Raw genomic sequence first — 20,212 nt, 5'->3', positions numbered from 1 at the left:
TATTATTAAATCACGTATTTATATATCCTGTCCCCCCAAAAGAGTGCTCTTCCTCCAGTCAGAGGAGGATGCCTTTAAAAGGAAAGCCAGGTATTAATTAATCTACCACCCATGGCCCAGCCCACTCTTCCTCTGTCTTAACTGTCAGGAGGACTAAAAATGTTTCTCCAAAGAACACTTGAAACCCCGATGTACTTCAGCCACGACTTGTTCTTTTCTTTTCTTTTCTTTTCTTTTCTTTTCTTTTCTTTTCTTTTCTTTTCTTTTCTTTTTTAAATCATTCTTTCTTGTTAATTATATGCATAACTTAACAGTGCTGTTTGTTTTTCTACTCCTGTATCTTTATCCAAAGCTGCACTAAGATGAAAATTAAGCTCCAAATTACATGTATACCTTGCTTTTTAAAAACAGACTAATTAAAGAGAAGAAAAAAAATATGTGTCTTAGATAGGCAAGACATAAGACAGGGCCCCTTGTTTCAGAGGACTCTATAAGCCAACAGGAAATCCATCATTGCAGCAGAGTATGTTAGCAGAGTGACTTCGGCTTCTATATGGAAAGGTTCAAAATGAGCTTGCCACTAGTGAGTAGGGAAACTTTGAAATAAATCTTGTTAAGTAGAACTTAACCAGCAAAGGGCGTTATATACTCATACAAGATGTTGCAGGGAAAAGGATACATTGACTACACTTGAGGTTTTGTAAGGTTATTCTGGTAGCAATATGAAGAATGATTCCAAGCAGGCATGAATAAAGTCAGGCATGGCAGTGAGGAGCCAGTTATAGTAGACCAGGTAAAGAATGAACTGGACATGGGATGAAGACATGGGGATATGTATCAGAGTTGCATGTAGTTGGGAGGGAAGGGAAAAGTGACACCTTTCTTTTGGCCTAGAAAACTGAGTGGAAACAGTGCTGTTCACAGTGACTGCAAACAAGGGCATAGGAGCAGTCAGTCCAGGGAGACCCACGTTTGCAAGTTGCCAGTAGTTTCCAGAAGATGTTCACCATGGCGACCAGCTTCTCTGTCTGGAGCTCAGTAGAAGTCATTGGGATCAGTAACATGTCCTTGTCCTTTCTGGAGCTAGTGAAAGCATCCCTCCTGTGAATAGAGCTTTTCAGATGGGATCGGGGGAAACATCGGGGAGTGGGATATGGTGGCTCTCAACTTGTGGGTCCTAACCCCTTCGCGTATTTTTCCTGTATATCACATATTTACAGTATGATTCACAACAGTAGCAAAATTGTGGTTATGAAATAGCAAAGAAACAATTTTATGTCTGGGAGGCCACCACAACAGAAGGAGCTATGTTAAAGGGTGTCAGCATTAGGAAGGCTGAGAACCACTAGGTTAGAGTAAGAGAATAGTAACAAAGTTGAGGAACAAAACTTAGAGAAAATATTGGGGGCTATATTCTAGGAAAGGAGAAAATGCTACCCAAGCAAAAAAGGGGTTTCAAGGAGGAAGAATTGATGGCAGCAAAGGAGCATCTTGTGGGTGGGCTGATTGAAGCCCAGAGCTAACCCTGACGTGAAAACTGCAACAGAGCTCCAAGGAGTCTGCCTTGCTCAAAAGCAGGATCTGAACTTCATTTTACACTCATAATTATCAGGCAACTGCTGGCATGGCTCTCAGGTTAGGGAGGGAGATGTACAGTGCAGAGGCTTGCATTCTTTGGATAAAACTTGCTGAGTGAATTTGCAGTTTATGCAAACAGTGACACCCCAGACCAGGATGTCCTTGTTGGGAATTTAGGAAATAGAATAACCTTCAATGTTTGGAACGTCAGTGTGTAGGGGAAACATGGCTCTAATGATCTTGAGGAAGAGCAGAGCCCCTGTAGTCCAACAGTCCTGGACTCAGATCCCAGCCCTCCACTGATTACCCTTGCAGATGCTGGGAAAGAGCTTTAATTGTAGCATTTACAGCACAGAGAAATTGATCCCATGCATACGGTTAGCCTCAAATGTATGCCTACAGAAAGGAAATAGATTGTCCACAGAAAACATGAGAATGGTATAGAATAAATGTAAAACTGAGAATAAAAATGCCTACCACCCCAGTGTACAGTTCCCAGAATATTGCATTTACATTTGTAGTCTTGCTTCTCAAACTGGAATGTATACAGTAGTTATAGTAATGGGGTAGGAATGACATACAGAATCATGCATACAAAGGAGGAAGACTTTAAATGAAGTGGTGTCATAAGAAGATAAGAATGCAGACATCAAACTGGCAGCTTGTAGGCCTACTCTGGCCTCTAGACTTTATTTTTGCTTTCTGTGCAAATAATTTCTTTTCATTGAAATTGTCAGTATTTAAACATAAACACAGAATGTGTGTTTGTGTGTGTGCGCGCTCGTGCGTGTGTGTATGAGTGGGATCAATTTCTCTGTGCTTTAAATACTACAAGTGTGTGTGTGTGTGTGTGTGTGTATATGTATATATATATATACATACACACACACACACACACACACACACACATATGGCTTGCTTTCAAATAAAATATAATAAAGCAGGCCAAATTATTTTTAAAACAAAGCCCTATAGATCAACTGAGTAAAAATAGCTAATCAATTAAAATAAATATTTGATTTGGCTCACTGAAGTACTATGCACAGCAACAATGAAATGTTACTGATGCTTGTGGTGAGAACACATCATATTAAATACTGGCAAGGATGGAAAGCCACAGGAACTCTAATTTTTTTTCATTAAAATACAGATTTTTAAAGAAAGATTTATTATACATAAGTACACTGTAGCTGTCTTCAGAAACACCAGAAGAGGGCGTCAGATCTCATTATGGATGGTTGTGAGCCACCATGTGGTTGCTGGGATTTGAACTCAGGACCTTTGTGGACGAGCAGTCAGTGCTCTTAACCACTGAGACATCTCTAAAGCGCCAAAATACAGAATTTAATATAAACAATTAGATACTTTTCTTCAAGATCTCATTTGTTACATTAAGCATCAGATCACCCAATGGTGAATTTAAAAAACAAAATGAACCTATTTCATTCAAAAAAATCTTTAGTTACACTCCAAAAAGTCTACTTGTAAAGAAAAATGTCTACTTGTGCTAGCGTATTAAAAGCTTTAAAAGAAACCCCATAACTTTGCCGAAAATGTTTAAAAATATTTTTATAGAATTGAGTGGGTTTTTTTTCTTTAGATTTAAATAGTCACATTTTTCTCTTCCCCTTCCTTCCCCCAAACTTTCCCATATACTACCCTTTGCCCCCTTTCAATCTCATGGCTTCCTTTTTCATTATTATTCTATGCATATGTGTGTATTTATATACATATATATTCCTAAATATAACCAAACCTAGTCTATGCATGACATAAAATATGTATGATTTCAGAGCTGACCATCTGGTATTGGATAACCAACTGCTGTGCACTTCCATTGGGAAGGCTCTTTCTTCCACTTTGAGTGTACCTTGAGTTCTTTGTGTAGGGTTGAGTCCTTGGGAGCTTTTCCCTGCCCTCTTTGGGATATCTATTGGTATCTTTGCCTAGCTCATGTTTAGGCTGTCATGTTGGTGAGACTTTGGGTGTCACTTCTCACACTACTAAGAGATACAGTCTCAAAGCAACCTCCCTGATCCTTTTGTCTCTTTGGTTTTTTTAATCCTCCTTTCCAAAATGTTCCCTGAGCCTTAGGTACAAGAGTTTATTACAGATGTGTCAGTTGGAACTGGACTCCACAACCCTGGATTTTGATTGGCTATATATATATTTTTGTAATGGTCTCCATCTGTTGCAAAAAGAAGTTTATTTGATAAATGGTGAGGATTACACGTATCTGTGGGTATAAGGACAAAAGTCTATATTGTTATTAGTTATTATGCTAGTTTAGTAAAGTAATGGTTATTCTCCAGTATCCATGACTTCACTAGCACTGAGTAGTTAGCTAAGAGTTCAGTACCAGTCATTGTTTCCTCCCTGTTGAACAGGTCTTAAGTCCTATTAGAAAGCTATTACTTACTGCCAAGGTATGCATGCCACTATAGCACCCTTGGGGTGTGGTGTCATGCTGATCATTGTTGTGGTTCATAGGCATCATAGCTGGGTAGGAATATTGGTTTCCCTATATTAGAAGCTTGCATGGTACTTTCTGGTACTATGGAAGCTCAACCTCATGGAGGGGACATTCAAGTCGGTTCCATTGCTGAGGCCTCTATGCCTTGTTTCTGAAGTGCATAGTGTTTTCAGCAATGGGGTCTTAAACCTTCTACCTCTGGGAGTCCCTTGGGCACCTCTGACCAACAACTTAAAGGAGGGATTTTCCTATGTGGTATTGGGATTCTTGTTAGTCTTTGACTCTAGAGGGACAATTCTAGCCTAAATGAGAAATTTACATTTAATCTGTATATGTATATTTACATACAGAATTGCATGTATTGTAGATTCTTTTAGATAGTTTCTTTAGTTTTTTCCAGGCAATTAACCTCTTCTCTCCTTATGTATTTACCTCTCTAATAAGCCTTTTCTTGGAGGGCCTCAGCATCATTGAACACTAAAGTCTAGGGCTCCCTTGGCCTAAAGCTTTAGCCAAGGGTTCTTTGTCTTCAGCAATAACTGTGGTCCCATAGAAGTTTCTGGTAGGCACAGGAGAGCCTTCTCCTTGCCTCTCCTAGGAACCAGGGTACTACTCTAGAATAAGGATTTTGGAGATGAACGTAGACAAAGTACAGTGGCAAACTGTACCATCACAAGGAACATTGATATCTCTCCTAAGACATACAAAGTATGTGTTGAGCCAAACCAAAGACCATAGCTCACTGTGGTGTGTGACCAATGAAATGATGATCCAGTTGGCCCATTCACTTCTTCAACATAGTCTTAGCACAGGACATTTACAGAGTGACCATTCCAGACTATCATTTTAAGACTGTACTGAAACTTTGCCTTTCTTTTTTATAAAATGCCAGTATTCTGCCAATATCTCCTAAATTATCTCAGTTGTCAAGGTAAGTGTTTTCTGTGGTTTATAGTAGTTGTCCAGATGTATTTTCATGATTTTAAATGTGGTTAAGTTCAAAGTGCTACAGTTAATGTCTTTTAGTAATAAAATAAAATACCATTATTTAATAGCATTGTGTTCTTTATCTTTTTCTGAGTTATAAATAGTTATACTTTCTCTTGTAAATGAATTGTAAAGTTGGGGGAGAACTCTAAATCCCTATGTTTTAAGAAATGAGCATAATGCGTAGGTATAATTATATTACCATGCTATAATAAGGAAGAAACTATGTTTTAAAAAATGAGCATAATACATAGGTATAATTATATTACCATGCTATAATAAGGAAGAAACTTCTTAATTTCTTTCAAGCTTAAGATCACTCTTTAGAGAAAGGTAAGAAAATGTACTAACCAATTTTTAGGAACACTAGGCATGGCCACACAGCAGCAGACATACACAGAACAATAGACATGAAGTCCTTACTGATGCAGTATCTTCATGTTCAGCATAGGCTCTACACTATTTTATGTCTTTAGCTTTTAAATATGATTTTTATAATGTACATGTTCACTGAGAGCAACTTATATCTATGGAATTTTTAAAAAGAACACATTTGTTCATTAAAAAGAAAATGTTTTGTGATCACTTTTGTCATAGGCTCCTCAACTTTCAGAAACTGTGAAACCAGAAGAAGGGGAAATGGATGAGGAAATTAGTATCCTGAATGTAGAAGACACTGTAGAAGAAGAAAGGAAGGAAGGAGAGAAGGAGATTGTAGAAGAAGGAAGTATACCTGAAACAGAAGGCTCAGAAACTATTGATATTACTGATGAGAAGCTAGATGAAGTCCTTAAAGAGGTATCGCGACAAGGTTATGTCCTGAGGTGGCACCTGAGAAGAAGGGGAGGGTGCATTGTAGCTTCCTGTGGGAGTAGATATATCTATGTATCACTTTATCATAAGGTGAAAGGATTTTGGTGCAGTCTAGGAATTAAGCAAGCCTTCTATCTAGCACACTTTTCACACTGCTTGGTAGTATTTTATTCCTATATGACTGGAAATGGCTCCAGGTAGTATACTCTTGGGAAATGAACCAGAAAGCTGGAATGCTTAAGATTAAACTTGGGAACTTAGTACTGGTGACAGAAATGATGTGTGTTATGTGCATATATTCACACATACATACATGTAAATGCATACAGCCACAGCAATATTTGAGTTCCTAATGTATGTTTGTCATAGATGCAGTTAAGATGCTGTATCCCAAGTGGAATGGTTTGTGCTCATTTTCCCCTTCCAGAACACTTACACAAAACACTAAGGTAGCCATGGTTTCTAGCTAATGAAATATCCTCATGCCTGCTCTAGAAAAGACTCTAGTTTTGAAATTGATTCTTTCTCCAAACATAAACAACTACCAAAACATAACTGACCTTATATTTGAATGTGTAGTGCCAGTATTAAGGATACGTTCAAACTATGTGCTTGTCAATTTTAATTTAAGAGATGATTGTCATGTAGAGGTCAGGTTTTCTTGGTTTCTGTTTTTCTCAAGACTTTATTTTCATTGAGGAAAAAAATTGTTCTGGCAATTATTGTTTTCTTACAGAAAAAAATCCTGTTTGTGAAAATTTTTATTAACTCCAGTTTTTGGTGGCCAGTAAAATGTTTTAACACAGAAAACACTAAATACCCATTTCCTGTTATACATTTTTGAGAGAAATTGTTTGCCATTCCTCAGTCATCTTATAGACGATGGGATCATACAGTTTCCACAAGTTCATACAATTTGTGTTCGTTGTATTTTTAAAAGACAAAGTCTCGCTATATAGACCTAACCATCATCAAACTTGTTATATAGACCACCCTGTCCCTGAGTCATGGAAACTACCTGCTTCTGCTTCCTGGACTTACAGGCATGTGCCAGTGTGCCTGGTTTATGGTCACTGAGGACATTAGCAATCACTGAACATCTGAGGTTTCCCATAGCACAGAAGCCCAGCAAAGTGAATTATCACTTGCCTGAATCATTCACTAGATGCAGGCTCTAGAACCAAGTTTTGAAACCAAAACTAGGTTTTCTAACAGCACAAATATGGGAAGAAAGTTCCTTTTTGTTTGTGTTTTACCATACTGTTTCTTTATTGGTTATAGGAAGACAGTGCCAGCCTTCTGCAACGGGCCCTTCGTGAGTACAATGAAAATCCAAAAGGTATAAGCTCATTTGATTTCAAAATGGTATTTTAAATTTAGTTTATTTTTAATTATGTATATGTCTGTGTCTGTATCGGTATGTGCATATGAGTTCAGGAGAAAACACTGTAAATCTCCTTGACCCAGAGCTTTAAATGGGCTGTAAGTTGTTTGCTGTGGATGGAGGGAGCTGAGTCTGAATGCCAAGCAGTATATACTCTTAACTGCATCCCAAGCATATATCTATACTCTTAATTGCTGGCCCATCTTTCCAGCCCCGCAACCTGCTTAAGAATCACTATTTTATCATCAATCAGATATATGATGTGGACAAAAGTGGTGTTCCTATATTATATTTGTTTTCTATATTCCTGGAAAACCTTGAAATAGGGAGATCCATGAGCTAGTCATGTGAAATGGAGTGTAGGAGAAATGGTACGGGCCAGGCTTGTGGTAGAAGTCCACAGGGATAGTCTTACTGGGCCAGGGCATTTGAGTGAACATGTAGAGAGAAACTGCCATTGTCTTAAATAAGCCACAGTATACACAGAATGAGAGCAGTAGCTCACAAGATCATAAGGCGTGAGATTCTCAGGTTTATTTTCACATGACCCTTTAAATTGGCTTCTCCATGTTCACCTTTACCTTCTCCGCTTCTTCAAATGCACTCTACACTTACTAGCCATGGTTGTTTATGTGTCACTGCTCAAGGATTTAGGACTAGATCTACCCCTTCTTCCCTCCTACCCAACCAGTAGTATCTTGAACCTTTGCCTCAAGTCCCAACTTAATCCTTATCAACTACTAGGGTCTTCTTGGTACAAGTGAATATGATTGAAGGTCCTGGAGGAAAACTATCCTCGAGCCTCGGTATTTCCTCCAGGACCTTCACTTGTGTCTCTAATGTCACTGCAGGCACGGAAAAAGTATCTGAAGTGTGTTAGTGTAGCAGCGGGTGCCACAAAATACAGGAGACTGTGAGTGCACTTTGTTTTAGATGCAAACCAGCTGTGCTTGTGCTGTAAGCCTTATCCATTATGTCTTTCCATCATCGCTCTATATACACATTCTACTGTGTTTTCATTAAGGAAAAAAAAAAGCAACTGTTTGTGAGCTTGGGATGTAGCCCAGTGGTAGAACACATGCCTAACATAGTCAAGACTCTTGGTTTGGTTTGGTCCCCAGTACCTCAGAAATAAACTATTCATTGGACTGGATATCTGACTGGTATGAACTAAACAGAAGAAGAAATAGTTTCCTTGATTAGTTTGTCCTTATAAGTTTCACAGAAATAGTGAGGAGTTGTAAGTGATGTAGGGGCCAGGAAAATGGCCCTGCCATGGAATCATGAAGACCTGAATCTGTGTTCCCAGCATACTCCAGTACTCCTAGTGCTGGGGAAGCAGGTACAAGAGGGGCTCTCAGACTCTCTGCCGAATAACATTGCCCAGTCAGTGAACTCCAGGTTCAATGGGAAACCCTGTCTCAAAACCTAAGGTGGAGACCATAAAGGGAAACATCCATCATTGCCCTCTGGCCTACACACACACACACACACACACACACACACACACACACACACACATACACACACACACACAGAGAGAGAGAGAGACAGAGAGAGAGACAGAGAGACAAAGGGAGAGGGAGAGGGAGAGGGAGGAAGAGACAGAGATAGAGACAGAGACATGGAGAGACACAGAGAGACACAAAGAGGAGAGGGATAAAGGGAGATAAGAGAAGAGAAAAGGAGAAATCTTTTAAAATAATGTATGTTTTCACGTGTCTTCTATTGCATTTCCTGCTTACTGTTCATAATAGGAAATATTTGGATAGTCATAATCCAAATACTTTTGCATTGGTTAAGTCATCCAGCATCTTAACGTAACTGACTCCGTTTTTCAAGAACTGTGTGGTATGACATCACCTACTTGTCCTGTAGTGAACTCTGTGCACTATCCTACAACTCGGAGGTGATAGTTTCCCTGAAAGCATCGAGAATTTCTTTCTCTTTAGTTAGAATAATATTTTGGCATGTATCCATTTGTAGGACACATGTATGATCGTGTAAAGAGCAGCTCTTCAGAAATTCTGGGAGGTAATGATCCAACAAGTAAAGACATAAAAAAAGCTAAAAAAGTAAGTGAAGTGAATTTTTCATTTTGGTATTAAGACCAAAGTATTGAATTCACATTCTACTTTTCCTGTTAGTCCCTTATAGTAACTGTATAACCCCAAAGTATATAAAAGGTTTAAGGTGGTGGTTCATGTTTTTAATAAGCTAGCTTTCTTCTGTTATCATTTGCCTGGTAGAGATATTAAACTCCTTATTTTAACATGCACTTTAAATAGGTACATTGTAAATATCCTAGACAGCTGGATTTTGACTTTGCATGTTTTATGTGCATACCTAATGCCCAGAACTGACCATTGTGCTCATATCTTTTTCTCAAATAATCATAGAATCTTAAATAAAGTTCTGCTTTGCTGCCAGGCAGTGGTGGCACATGCCTTTAATCCCAGCACTTGGGAGGCAGAGGCAAGTGGATTTCTGAGTTTGAGACCAGCCTGGTCTACAAAGTGAGTTCCAAGACAGCCAGGGCTAACAGAGAAACCCTGTCTCGAAAAAAGAAAGTTCTGCTTTGCTATCCCTTCTTTCCCGTTTTACAAATTGCTGTGCCCATTGTTTTAATTTTATTGATGTCATGAACCAAGTTGTTACTTGTCTCTGATACCATACGCTCTGCTCACTATTACTTTTTACTGTGCCGTTGTTCTTTCTGGGTTCTTGTTCTCCCCAAAGAAATCCTAGACAAATTCTTTTCATAGGTGTCGTTTGGTGGTTCACAGCTTGCATTTCATTTGGCGTGAATACACTTGAATACATTTCTATGTAATCAGAGTTTTTCACTGACAAATAGTACAGCTACTTGGCTAGTATTGTATCTGTTACAGTTGTTGCTCTTAAGAATTTTACTTTAGAAATAGACTAGAGGTTTACTCAGTAGACCAATTGCCTAGTGTGCTTGAAACTCTGGGTTCCCTCCCCAGCACTGTAAAACAAACATTGCTGTCATATACTTGTTGGGAGATTTGTCATTTTATATGTGCTTTAGTGTTAAATTTGTATCTCTAATTTAAACTTAATTGAAACATATGACCCTTGAATCTGAGAAGCCATTCAATTTATATTTTTAAAATGTGTTATCTATTATGTATTTGAACATTGTATCTCTGTTTCAGATTATGACATAAATATTTTGTTTCTGTTGTTCATGTTTTTAATATCAGTTTAGTATTCCCTATGTCCCTTGATACTTTTGGGTAATTTCCAGGTTTTTCTTGATCTTATATTATCTTTTTTGCTGAAACTGTTCTGCTTTTTAGCATACCTATTGAGTTTGAATTTCAATGATTTTTTTGCATTTAAAAAAGCCTTGTTTGTATTTTCTGTGTGTGAATGTTTAACTGGTATCACATGCATGCAATGCTCAGGGAGGCTAGAAGAGGGCATAGCACTCTGAAACTGGAATTACCATGGTATCAGTGAGCCAATGGGTGGGTGCTGCGGACTGAACCTAGGTCCTCTGAAGGTGTACACCAGTTGTGTACAGGCACCAGAACATGGCATCACCAACCCTGGAACTAGACTTGTAGACTGTTAGCTGCCATATAGCTACTGAGACCCAAACTTGGGTTCTGTGCAAGAGCAATACATGTTCACTACACCATCTTTACAGCCTTTCCCCCTTGCATTTTAAGTGAACTTTTACTGTTTTAAAGTTCGTATAATGACTTCTGCTTTAAATAACTTAACCATACTTATTTTCTATCTTTTTACTAATCTATAAGTTGCCTTGGCTCACTTCCTAGTAATAGTGCTTTGTCTCTGTATATGTTTTAAGATGTGGATTAAATTCATGTTCAAGCAGGACATTTACATGTGAACCCTCCTCTTAGTCCTAGGTAAGCGTCAGTCTATGCCTAGAAAACGCTTCCTGGACTCTCGCTTAGGTCTGAAGCGGCTGCTGCTCAGGGTCTCTGTTAAGGCTTGCCTGTCCACACTGCTCATAGGAACGTCAGCTCCCTCTACAGCATGCCTCTTCTTCATTAAAGCTCAAGTGGCACATGCTATTCACTTGTCTCCTGGTATTTATGTGTGGACTTACAGAGAGTACACGGTCCCTCACGGAACCCCACGTAGTTTATGGGTTGACTCAGTCCAGTTCCCTACGGTTTGTAAACTCAGATTTCTTAAAGCCACAGCGTTTAGGTTCCAAGGTGTGCACATGCTGGTTTTTGGTGATCATCCCTGAAGCATGTTTCTTCCTCACACAGGGACTATCTTTTTATTATTATTATTATTATTATTAGGTATTTTCCTCGTTTACATTTTCAATGCTATCCCAAAGGTCCCCCATACCCACCCCCCCACCCCCCTACCCACCCACTCCCCCTTTTTGGCCCTGGTGTTCCCCTGTACTGGGGCATATAAAGTTTGCAAGTCCAATGGGCCTCTCTTTGCAGTGATGGCCGACTAGGCCATCTTTTGATACATATGCAGCTAAAGAGCTCCCGGGTACTGGTTAGTTCATATTGTTGTTCCACCTATAGGGTTGCAGTTCCCTTTAGTTTACATTCTTGAGAAATTACCTGCATATTAGAAAGTTACACTTCTAACTTAATGAGGAGGGGCTTGCTGTTTTATAGTGGAACAGGTTTTCAAGATGTGGACCCTCCAGTGTTACAAGTCAAGGATCACTTCCATTTTAATCTATAAACTCTTGCTAGAAGTCTTTATAGGTTATGTTGCTTCTATCTTATGGTTAAAGAGGAATTGTTGTTGTTGTTGTTGTTGTTGTTGTTGTTGTTGTTAGCTCCATTTTGACTTCTGAAACAGCCACATCCTCATGAACTTTTCATTTCCTGTGTTTTTCCTGGTTCTGACATCTCATCAGAAGCATTTCTTGTAAAATAGCTCATTGAAGGACACTAATTTCTCCCTAGATAAGTCTTCAAAGGTCTTAAGTCAGATGAGACCTTTGTTGTAAGATGATGATCTTAGCTGCTGTCTCCTGCACATGGCCTTGTTGGCCATATTCTTCCTAGTACGTTTTCCTTCCCTGACTTCCGAGCTGCTTTCTTTTTCCAGTTTTGTCCTTACAAACCTCAGTCCTCAGGAATGCCTTGCCACATGTGCCTGACTCTCACTCATGGCTCCTCATTAGCCGTCCTTCGTTCTTCAGCTCTCTTCAGAGTGTGCCAGGGATCCCGGCTCCTTCCATCTGTTATCTCTCCTGCACGCTCACAGTGCTGGTCTCTCAGCATGGCCCCTCCATCTCCCCATTACTGACTCTGACCCACAAGTCCTGCATGGCTGTCATTTGCCAACTGGAGCATTTTTTTTCAGAATTTCTGATGTCATGATGTTGAGGTATGTCCTCCTTTTCTAGAGTGTCATGACAGAAATGATCTGTAGTTGAGGTACACTAGTGGTACCAGAAAAAGTCTCCCCCAAATGACCCAGTCCTCTTACATTTAAATGGTGACAATAAGTGAGTGATTTTCCAGTTTTCATTTGTTCCTCTTACAAGACAAAACAATGAAATCTTAATTTTCACCTGTGAAATACCATGATGATAAAGGTATTGCTGAAAGCTGGTCTTACTTTAGTTATGACCACATTCTTATAAACAGGATAAAAATCTGTTAGGTAGTTAAGGACACATTGTTGTACATATACGTACACCAAAATGTGATGTGATTTGTGCCCATGCCTGTTAAAGCATTACATCCCTGCATACTTTCTGAATATTTTGCTTACTGAAATGAAATCTTTTTGTTTGTGTGTTTTTGCTAGATTTCCTTCTTTAATCGGATGTCATTGACAGGTCAGAAACTGATGCAGAATACTAATGATCCACTCCCAGAGATAAAGCCAATAGGAGATCAGATAGCCTTACAAAGTGATAAGAAAGATGCCAACCAGAACCACATGGGTCAAAATCTTCAGGATTCGACAACACCAAATATGGAGGGAAAGTCCAAATCCTGTACAATTCTATAAATGCATGTTTATGTTTCAATGGTCACCGAGCACATTTGTTCTTCATACTTGAAAAATGGTGTGACTTCTGAAGAAAATCCCCTGACAACACTGTTTAAAAAGGTATAAATTAGTATGTTTGGCTTGGTTTGAACAATATGAACAGTTTTAATATTTATTTATGTTAATATTCTTAACAGTTTCCAAAGTATGTGTACCTCCAACTCTCTTTGAAGTGTTCTGGCCTTACAACTGCTCAGTGTTGCATAAAACAATCTATTTTTATATTTGAAAGACGAATGAAGCTATTTCATAGTTTTGCCAACACAGTTATTGTACTTTGTAATTTCCTAAGACAATGTTCACAATATTACGACACTGGAACAGTTTTGAGTATATTTACAACATTTAAAAACAGGGACCATTGTAATGAACTTATTTTAATAAACTATGTCTGGTTGGTTCTGCTGTCAAAATGGATATGTGCTTGGAAGTATTTATTGATCAATAAGGGGCAGAAAGGAGATGGATCATTTGATTCTCTTGCAGAGGCATTGAGCTTGCTTCCCAGCACCCAGGGGCTAACAGCTGCCTGTAACAACAGGTCCAGGGGATCAGGTGCCCATTTTTAGTCTCTGCAGGTATGAGGCAGACACATGGTTCACAGACATACCTATAGGCAAAATACTGAGAATAAATAAATAATAAATCTAAACATGTTTGAATTAAAATGTACAAAATATCCTTATCACTTATCAAATATATGAATCATCTAGAAAATTTAACCCTGCCATCATAAGAAACCTCAAAACAATCAGACTTGCTCATATTAGCTGTCTCTAGCAATGACGTGTGCTACCTCATGACTCGAAAAGCAATGCGAGAACTGTTATTCTGCTTTGATGGAAGCCCTGCCTGCTTGCTCACACTGTGGCTTTAGAAAACTGAAGCATACTCACTTCCTCTGTCTTCCCTTGTCAGTGAGACATGTCACTTTTCAGTTGCAGTGACCATTGCCCCATTTAAACAAAGAAAACAGAACCCCATCTTTTTATTTTTACCTACAGGTTAAAAAAATATGTTAATCCAAAGTGGATATGGTTTTGAAATCTTAAAAAGGTAATTTTCTGAATGGATATTACACTTAGTAGATTTCTTATTTTTATTAAAGGTAAATACACTTTCAAAACTTGCATTGTTGAAACCTCAGTACCAGGATAATATTATAAATATAAATATAAATATAAAGCAGAAGCTCTAAGAGCTGAGTGGGAGTCAAACTCAAAAATGATAACGAAACATGCTACTGGTGGTAGATGGAATAGTAAGGTGGCCCTAAGATTAGTCTTGGTGCCACAGGACTTGACTAATCCCTTCCCTCTGAGTATGGGTGATACCAATGACTGTGGTAGGATGCCACGCCCCTGCTTGTGTTACCTGAGTCTCTTAGAAAGATTTTGCAGATGTAATGGGAAAACATGTTATACCAGAGAGTATAGGACAGCCTTGCCAATCTGAGGGCTTATCATTCTGCAACTGTTAGGAACTGAATTCTACCCAAAACCAGTGAGTCCAGGAGAGGAAAGCCCAGGAGAGGAACACAGTCTGCAGAGTAGATCATAGCCCTGGCTGGCATTGATTCAGTCTTTTGAGCAAATTGAGCAGAAGACCCAGTGGAGCAGTGCTCATATGCCTGCCCTTCAAATCTCCTGAAACCATGGCTACATGGAGGGACTTTCCATCTGCACAGTGTATAGTGATTCTCTTTAACATCTCTCTCTCTCCTCTCTCTCTCTCTCTCTGTATGTGTGTGCTTAAACTTAGCACTAAACCATAGTCACATACCAAATTTGATCAATGAAGTTGCTGTCTCTTATTCCTCCTCCTCCTCCTCCTGTTATTTCTTCTCCTCCTCTTTGTCCTCCTCCTCCTCCTTCTCCTCCTCCTCCTCCTCTTCCTTCCCCTTCTCTGTTTTAAGTGAGTGCATTGTTTTGGTAAGAGAAATTAAGTTTATAAGGAAAACATGTTGAAATATGTAGACCTTAGATTTATCTTGGCTATAATAATCACTAATTTGACATTAAATTTGAATAAGGAATTGATAGCTTTAAAACTCACTAGAAAAAGTATGATTCATCTGCAATAATTTCAGATTTTTCAGTGCATACATACATTGTGAGTTCCAGGACAGTCAGGGCTATATAGTGAGAGCCTGCTTCCAGACCAGACCAAACAAATAAACAAACCAAAAAGCAAATGTAGAAGCTATACCCATAAATTCTCACAAACATGATGGCCCAAATGTGAGGTCAACAAAGATGGCACCCATGAATATGCCAGACTGCATGGTGTGTGTATGGGGGGTTAGTCTATGAGGCCTCTGCCCTACACAAAGAACTATAGGCAACTGACAAAAGCTACGAACAGGAGAGGTGACCTTTCCTAAGGAAGAGCAGACCAATTGCTTGATCAGTGCCAAATGGTCTACCCTGAAAATATACATACAAGTAACATTATACAGACTGAGCAGATTATATTTAGGAATGTGTATGTATATTCATACACACAAGTGCATGCAATAGCAAGTAGTGAAAAAAAGAGACCATGAATTTGGAGAGTGGGGACGGATATATGTGAGGGATTAGAGGGAGGAAAGGGTAGGAAGAAATGTAATTGAACTATCATCTGAAAAAATATATTTTAAAAGACCCAAAAATAAGGTAATGTACTAAAACAACTTCCAAATTAGAATTTTTATAGGCAGAGAATTTCCTTCATAAATGTGAATAGAGGCATTTCAATAAAGAGATAAGTTATGTCTATACCAAGTTTACACTAAAGTGTCAATAAATATTATCGTGCTCCTAACACAGTAGCTCTGAATCAGGAAGACCACTCCCCTTCCCCAGAGGACATTTAGCAATATCTGGAGAGGCTTTTGGTTGTCACAATTCAAGGAGACAGAGGAGGAAGATGCTCCTGCAGAACACAGTTCTCTCCAAAACGTCAATAATACTGGCATTTAAAATGACCTGTCCTAGTGAAAACGAGTTAGGTTCGCACACAAAGCATTGAAATATTTTATACTCGCTTCGTTCATAATGCCCAGACCCAGAAAGAACCCAGTAATCATCAACAGTGAATGGAAAGTAAAATGAGGCTGCCCATAGAAGAAAAGAATTCATTAGTAGAGGACCGCCTTGTCTCGCCTCAGTGGGAGGGGATGTGCTTAGGCTTGCGGAGACTTGATGCCCCAAAGAAAAGGGGTGCTAGAGGGGTAAGGTGGGGGTGAGTGGGTGGGTAGGGTCATGCCGTCTTAGAAGCAAAGGGGAGAGGAGAAGGGGCCATCGTGGAGAGGGGACTGCGAAGTAGGACATTTGAAATGTAAATAAATATAAAAAATAAATTAAAAAAATTTTAAAAGATACACACCCTTGATATAGTCTCCAATTCAAGTGAATCTGAAAAGTATGCGGGGCTAAAGCAACTTGTCTCCCCTCGTTACTGGCTATTTCTGTGTCTGTGGCATTAACCTAAATCCAAAACTGCAACAATGGCAAACAAATCAATGGTCCTGGAGAGCTGATGATGGGACTTCAAAGAGCCCTGGATAGTATTTCCCTGAAACCTTTCTCTATTCTCACCCGGGTGCTTACTGTTTGAAACTGTAAACAGTTGATAAAGCTCTAAAGCTAAACTGGTGTACTGGATTGCATGTTGATTTTAACATATAGAAGACAAATTTTTTTTCTTTTTTTTCTTTTTTTAATTAGGTATTTATTGCATTTACATTTCCAATGCTATCCCAAAAGTCCCCCACCCGCTCCCCTACCCAGTCCCCCACCCACCCACTCCCACTTCTTGGCCCTGGCGTTCCCCTGTACTAAGGTAGATAACGTTTGCATGACAAATGGGCCTCTCTTTCCACTGATGGCCAACTAGGCCATCTTCTGATACATATGCAGCTAGAGACACGAGCTCTGGGGGGTACTGGGTAGTTCATATTGTTGTTCCGCCTATAGGGTTGCAGATCCCTTTAGCTCCTTGGTTACACTCTCTAGCTCCTCCATTGGAGGCCCTGTATTAGATATTTTCTTCATTTACATTTCAAATGCTATCCCTAAAGTCCCCTATACCCTCTCCCCACCCTGCTCCCCTAATCACCCATTCCCACTTCTTGGCCCTGGTGTTCCCCTGTATTGGGGCATATAAAGTTTGCAAGACCAAGGGCCTCTTCTCCCATTGACGGCCAACTAGGCCATCCTCTGATACATATGCAGCTAAACACACAAGCTCTGGGTATACTGATTAGTTAATATTGTTGTTCCACCTATAGGGTTGCATACCCCTTCAGCTCCTTGGGTGCTTTCTTTAGCTCCTCCATTGGGGGCCCTGTGTTCCATCCTATAGATGATTGTGAGCATCCACTTCTGTATTTGCCAGGCCCCAGCATAGCCTCACAAGAGACAGCTATACCAGGGTCCTTTCAGCAGAATTTTGCTGGCATATGCAATAGTGTCTGCATTTGGTGGCTGATTATGGGATGGATCCCTGGGTGGGGCAGTCTCTGGATGGTCCATCCTTTCATCTGAGCTCCAAACTTTTTCTCTCTGTAACTCCTTCCATGGGTATTTTGTTCCCTGTTCTAAGAAGGAACGAAATATCCACGCGTTGGTTAGAAGACAAATCTTAACTCAGATCAATACATTTAAATCAAATGGATCCAAAGCAATGAGCTGCAAGTCATAAAACTCAAGTGACAACAACGATGCCTTGCTTGATTCCAGTCCAGGAGGTCAAATAAAGCCACTTTGGAGACTGTGTTCTTTACATTAGCATCTTATGATGCAGCAGTTTGAATAGGAATCATGAAATTCCATGATGTATCTCACAAGCTGACTCCTACTAATAATTAACAAGATGTCCACCTTGTTGTCCACAAAAAACAAATTGTTGCATTAATGTTTATTGCTTGTATGCTGTGACACAATCTTTCTCAATCCGAGTCATTTTGCCTTGAAATATTGAAACTGTGGGGATGTCATAATTGACCAAAGGTAAGAGCATGGCCGTATCATTCAGGAACCTGAACTCTGAGCATCCAGTAACCTTGGCATTTTCAAAGATCTTAATCTACAAGCCTGAGAGTAGCATGTATACTTTTTGCCCACAGTCCATGGGCATGTGCCTAATATTCTGCAAGAAAAATCAGAAAGCGTAGGTTTGTTTGTGAGTTCAGGAAGGCAAGACAATTGTCAGAATTAAATATTCTTACTCCAGGTGCCAAGGAAGTGAATCCATGTGTTTTAACAATAAGCTGAAAAAAGTAGTACAGAATTCTCATTTTATATATGATACAAGCTTCATTTTAAATGACTAAACATTAAAAAAAAAACAGTTAATTTCCAAAGCATATTTGTATTAGAGTTTTCCTCTAATTTGGTTATGAGATCTCTCTGGAGAATGGCTGTAGACTTAGTCACAGCTTGATGGTCTACATTGAAGATGGCTATGGTTGTTTACAGTGAGTCTTTTACGAGATACTTCCTGATCCTGGTGGACAATATTGTCCAAGTATTCAAACTTGACCATTTGTTATTCTCCCAGAAGCTTGTTTCTACTGGCAGATATATGTGAGGATCTTGTCTGACCTGTGTCTTACCTGTAGCAAGAAAGCCACTCTGTAGCAAGGCTCTGTGAGAGCCTTGACCTAGGAAGAGTTGGGATAAGGTGTGTGGCCTGGTGAGGCACAGAAAAGGCAATATGACAGAGTACACAGTGCATCACTTACAGACCCTACAGAGAAGAGGGCAGTACATTCACCATGACAATGGTGATGGGGCATCCAAAGCATGTGTGTTTTGCCAGCAATGAGGGGGAGAGAGAAAGAGACAAAGGAACTTCAGGACCATGCTCTTTACTGAGGTCTAGGACATTATCACCAAAGCAGCTTTTCCGCAGAGAATGTGATGGGGTGGTTCAGGGTCAGTAGACTTAAATTCTTTGGAGTCCCACAGTGGCTGAGCTGATTTCCTGAACCCTATCTGCATAGTATCTTGTAGGGTAAGTGAGTCAGTAGAGCCATTCCACAGCTGCTTCTAGCTGTCACATGGAGAATCATTTAAACAACAGCTGTGGAAGGCAGATATCTTGGTGAGCTACCACGAGAAACTAGCTGAGGTAGAAGACTGGAAACTATGTTGAGATTGTGAGCTCTGAAGCCTACTAGCATAACCCTCGATTATTTCCTAGGACTCAAGTGACATCTTTTACTCAGAAGGGTTATTTGTTTGCTTGCTTCCTTGCTTTTCCAGCTGTTTTGCTGCAGGCTAGTCAATGACTATCTAAACAGAAGTGTTTCCACTCTTTCTGCCTCCCACGCTAAAAACAACAAAAAAATCTACTCAGTACATATCATTATACCATGTGGAAATATCCCTAACACAAAACATGAACCATATGTTGTAGTGCATACCATAAATTGAATGTAGTTATATGCAAGAGCATCTCGGTGATATTCCAAGAAAATACTTTACATACGCACTCTCCACTGAACACTATAAAAACAGTTATTTGACATTGTGAAAAGCATGTTGGGAGCAGTGGTGAGAAAATGAAGAAAGAGAATCATGGAATTGACTAGGCTCTACCAAGGAGGAAGCAGGGTAATGTGACTTGTCTATTCTTTGATAATCAGCACATCTCGTGGCTTCCCTTGGCTTTAACAGACAGCAGTCACACTGATTTAAAAACATGTTTTAGCAGAAGATGGCCCAGTACAGGGGAAAGTCAGGGCCAAGAAGTGGGAGTGAGTGGGTAGGGGAGCAGGGCGGGGGAGGGTATAAGGGACTTTTGGGATAGCATTTGAAATGTAAATGAAGAAAATATCTAATAAAAATAAAATAAAAAAGAAAACATGTTATACCTATATTCCAGGATGAAAAGAAACTTGAAAAAATCCTGATCCACCCCCAATTTGCTCTATCCCTTTATCA

General features: G+C 39.5%; 1 protein-coding gene across 4 annotated transcripts in view; it reads left to right on the top strand.

The window, feature by feature from the left end:
• The window catches only part of Rpgr (retinitis pigmentosa GTPase regulator), a 58,580-nt gene extending 44,884 nt beyond the window's left edge, over positions 1–13,696 (top strand). For 3 of the 4 annotated variants that reach the window (NM_011285.2, NM_001177950.1, NM_001177952.1), the window contains 4 exons: positions 5,636–5,836; positions 7,133–7,190; positions 9,222–9,310; positions 13,032–13,696. In NM_011285.2, the coding sequence (NP_035415.1) occupies positions 5,636–5,836; positions 7,133–7,190; positions 9,222–9,310; positions 13,032–13,238 (555 nt within the window). In that variant the 3' untranslated portion in view covers positions 13,239–13,696. Of the gene's footprint in view, positions 1–5,635; positions 5,837–7,132; positions 7,191–9,221; positions 9,311–11,131; positions 11,304–13,031 lie in introns of those variants that run through there. The other variant, NM_001177951.1, reaches the window with a different exon arrangement.
• The last annotated feature ends 6,516 nt before the right edge of the window (positions 13,697–20,212 follow it).

The sequence above is a fragment of the Mus musculus genome, chromosome X (assembly GCF_000001635.26).
Source record: "Mus musculus strain C57BL/6J chromosome X, GRCm38.p6 C57BL/6J".
Taxonomy (NCBI): domain Eukaryota; kingdom Metazoa; phylum Chordata; class Mammalia; order Rodentia; family Muridae; genus Mus; species Mus musculus.
The sequence above is the reverse complement of the archived record's forward strand: the minus strand, read 5'-3'. Positions and strand labels throughout refer to the sequence as shown.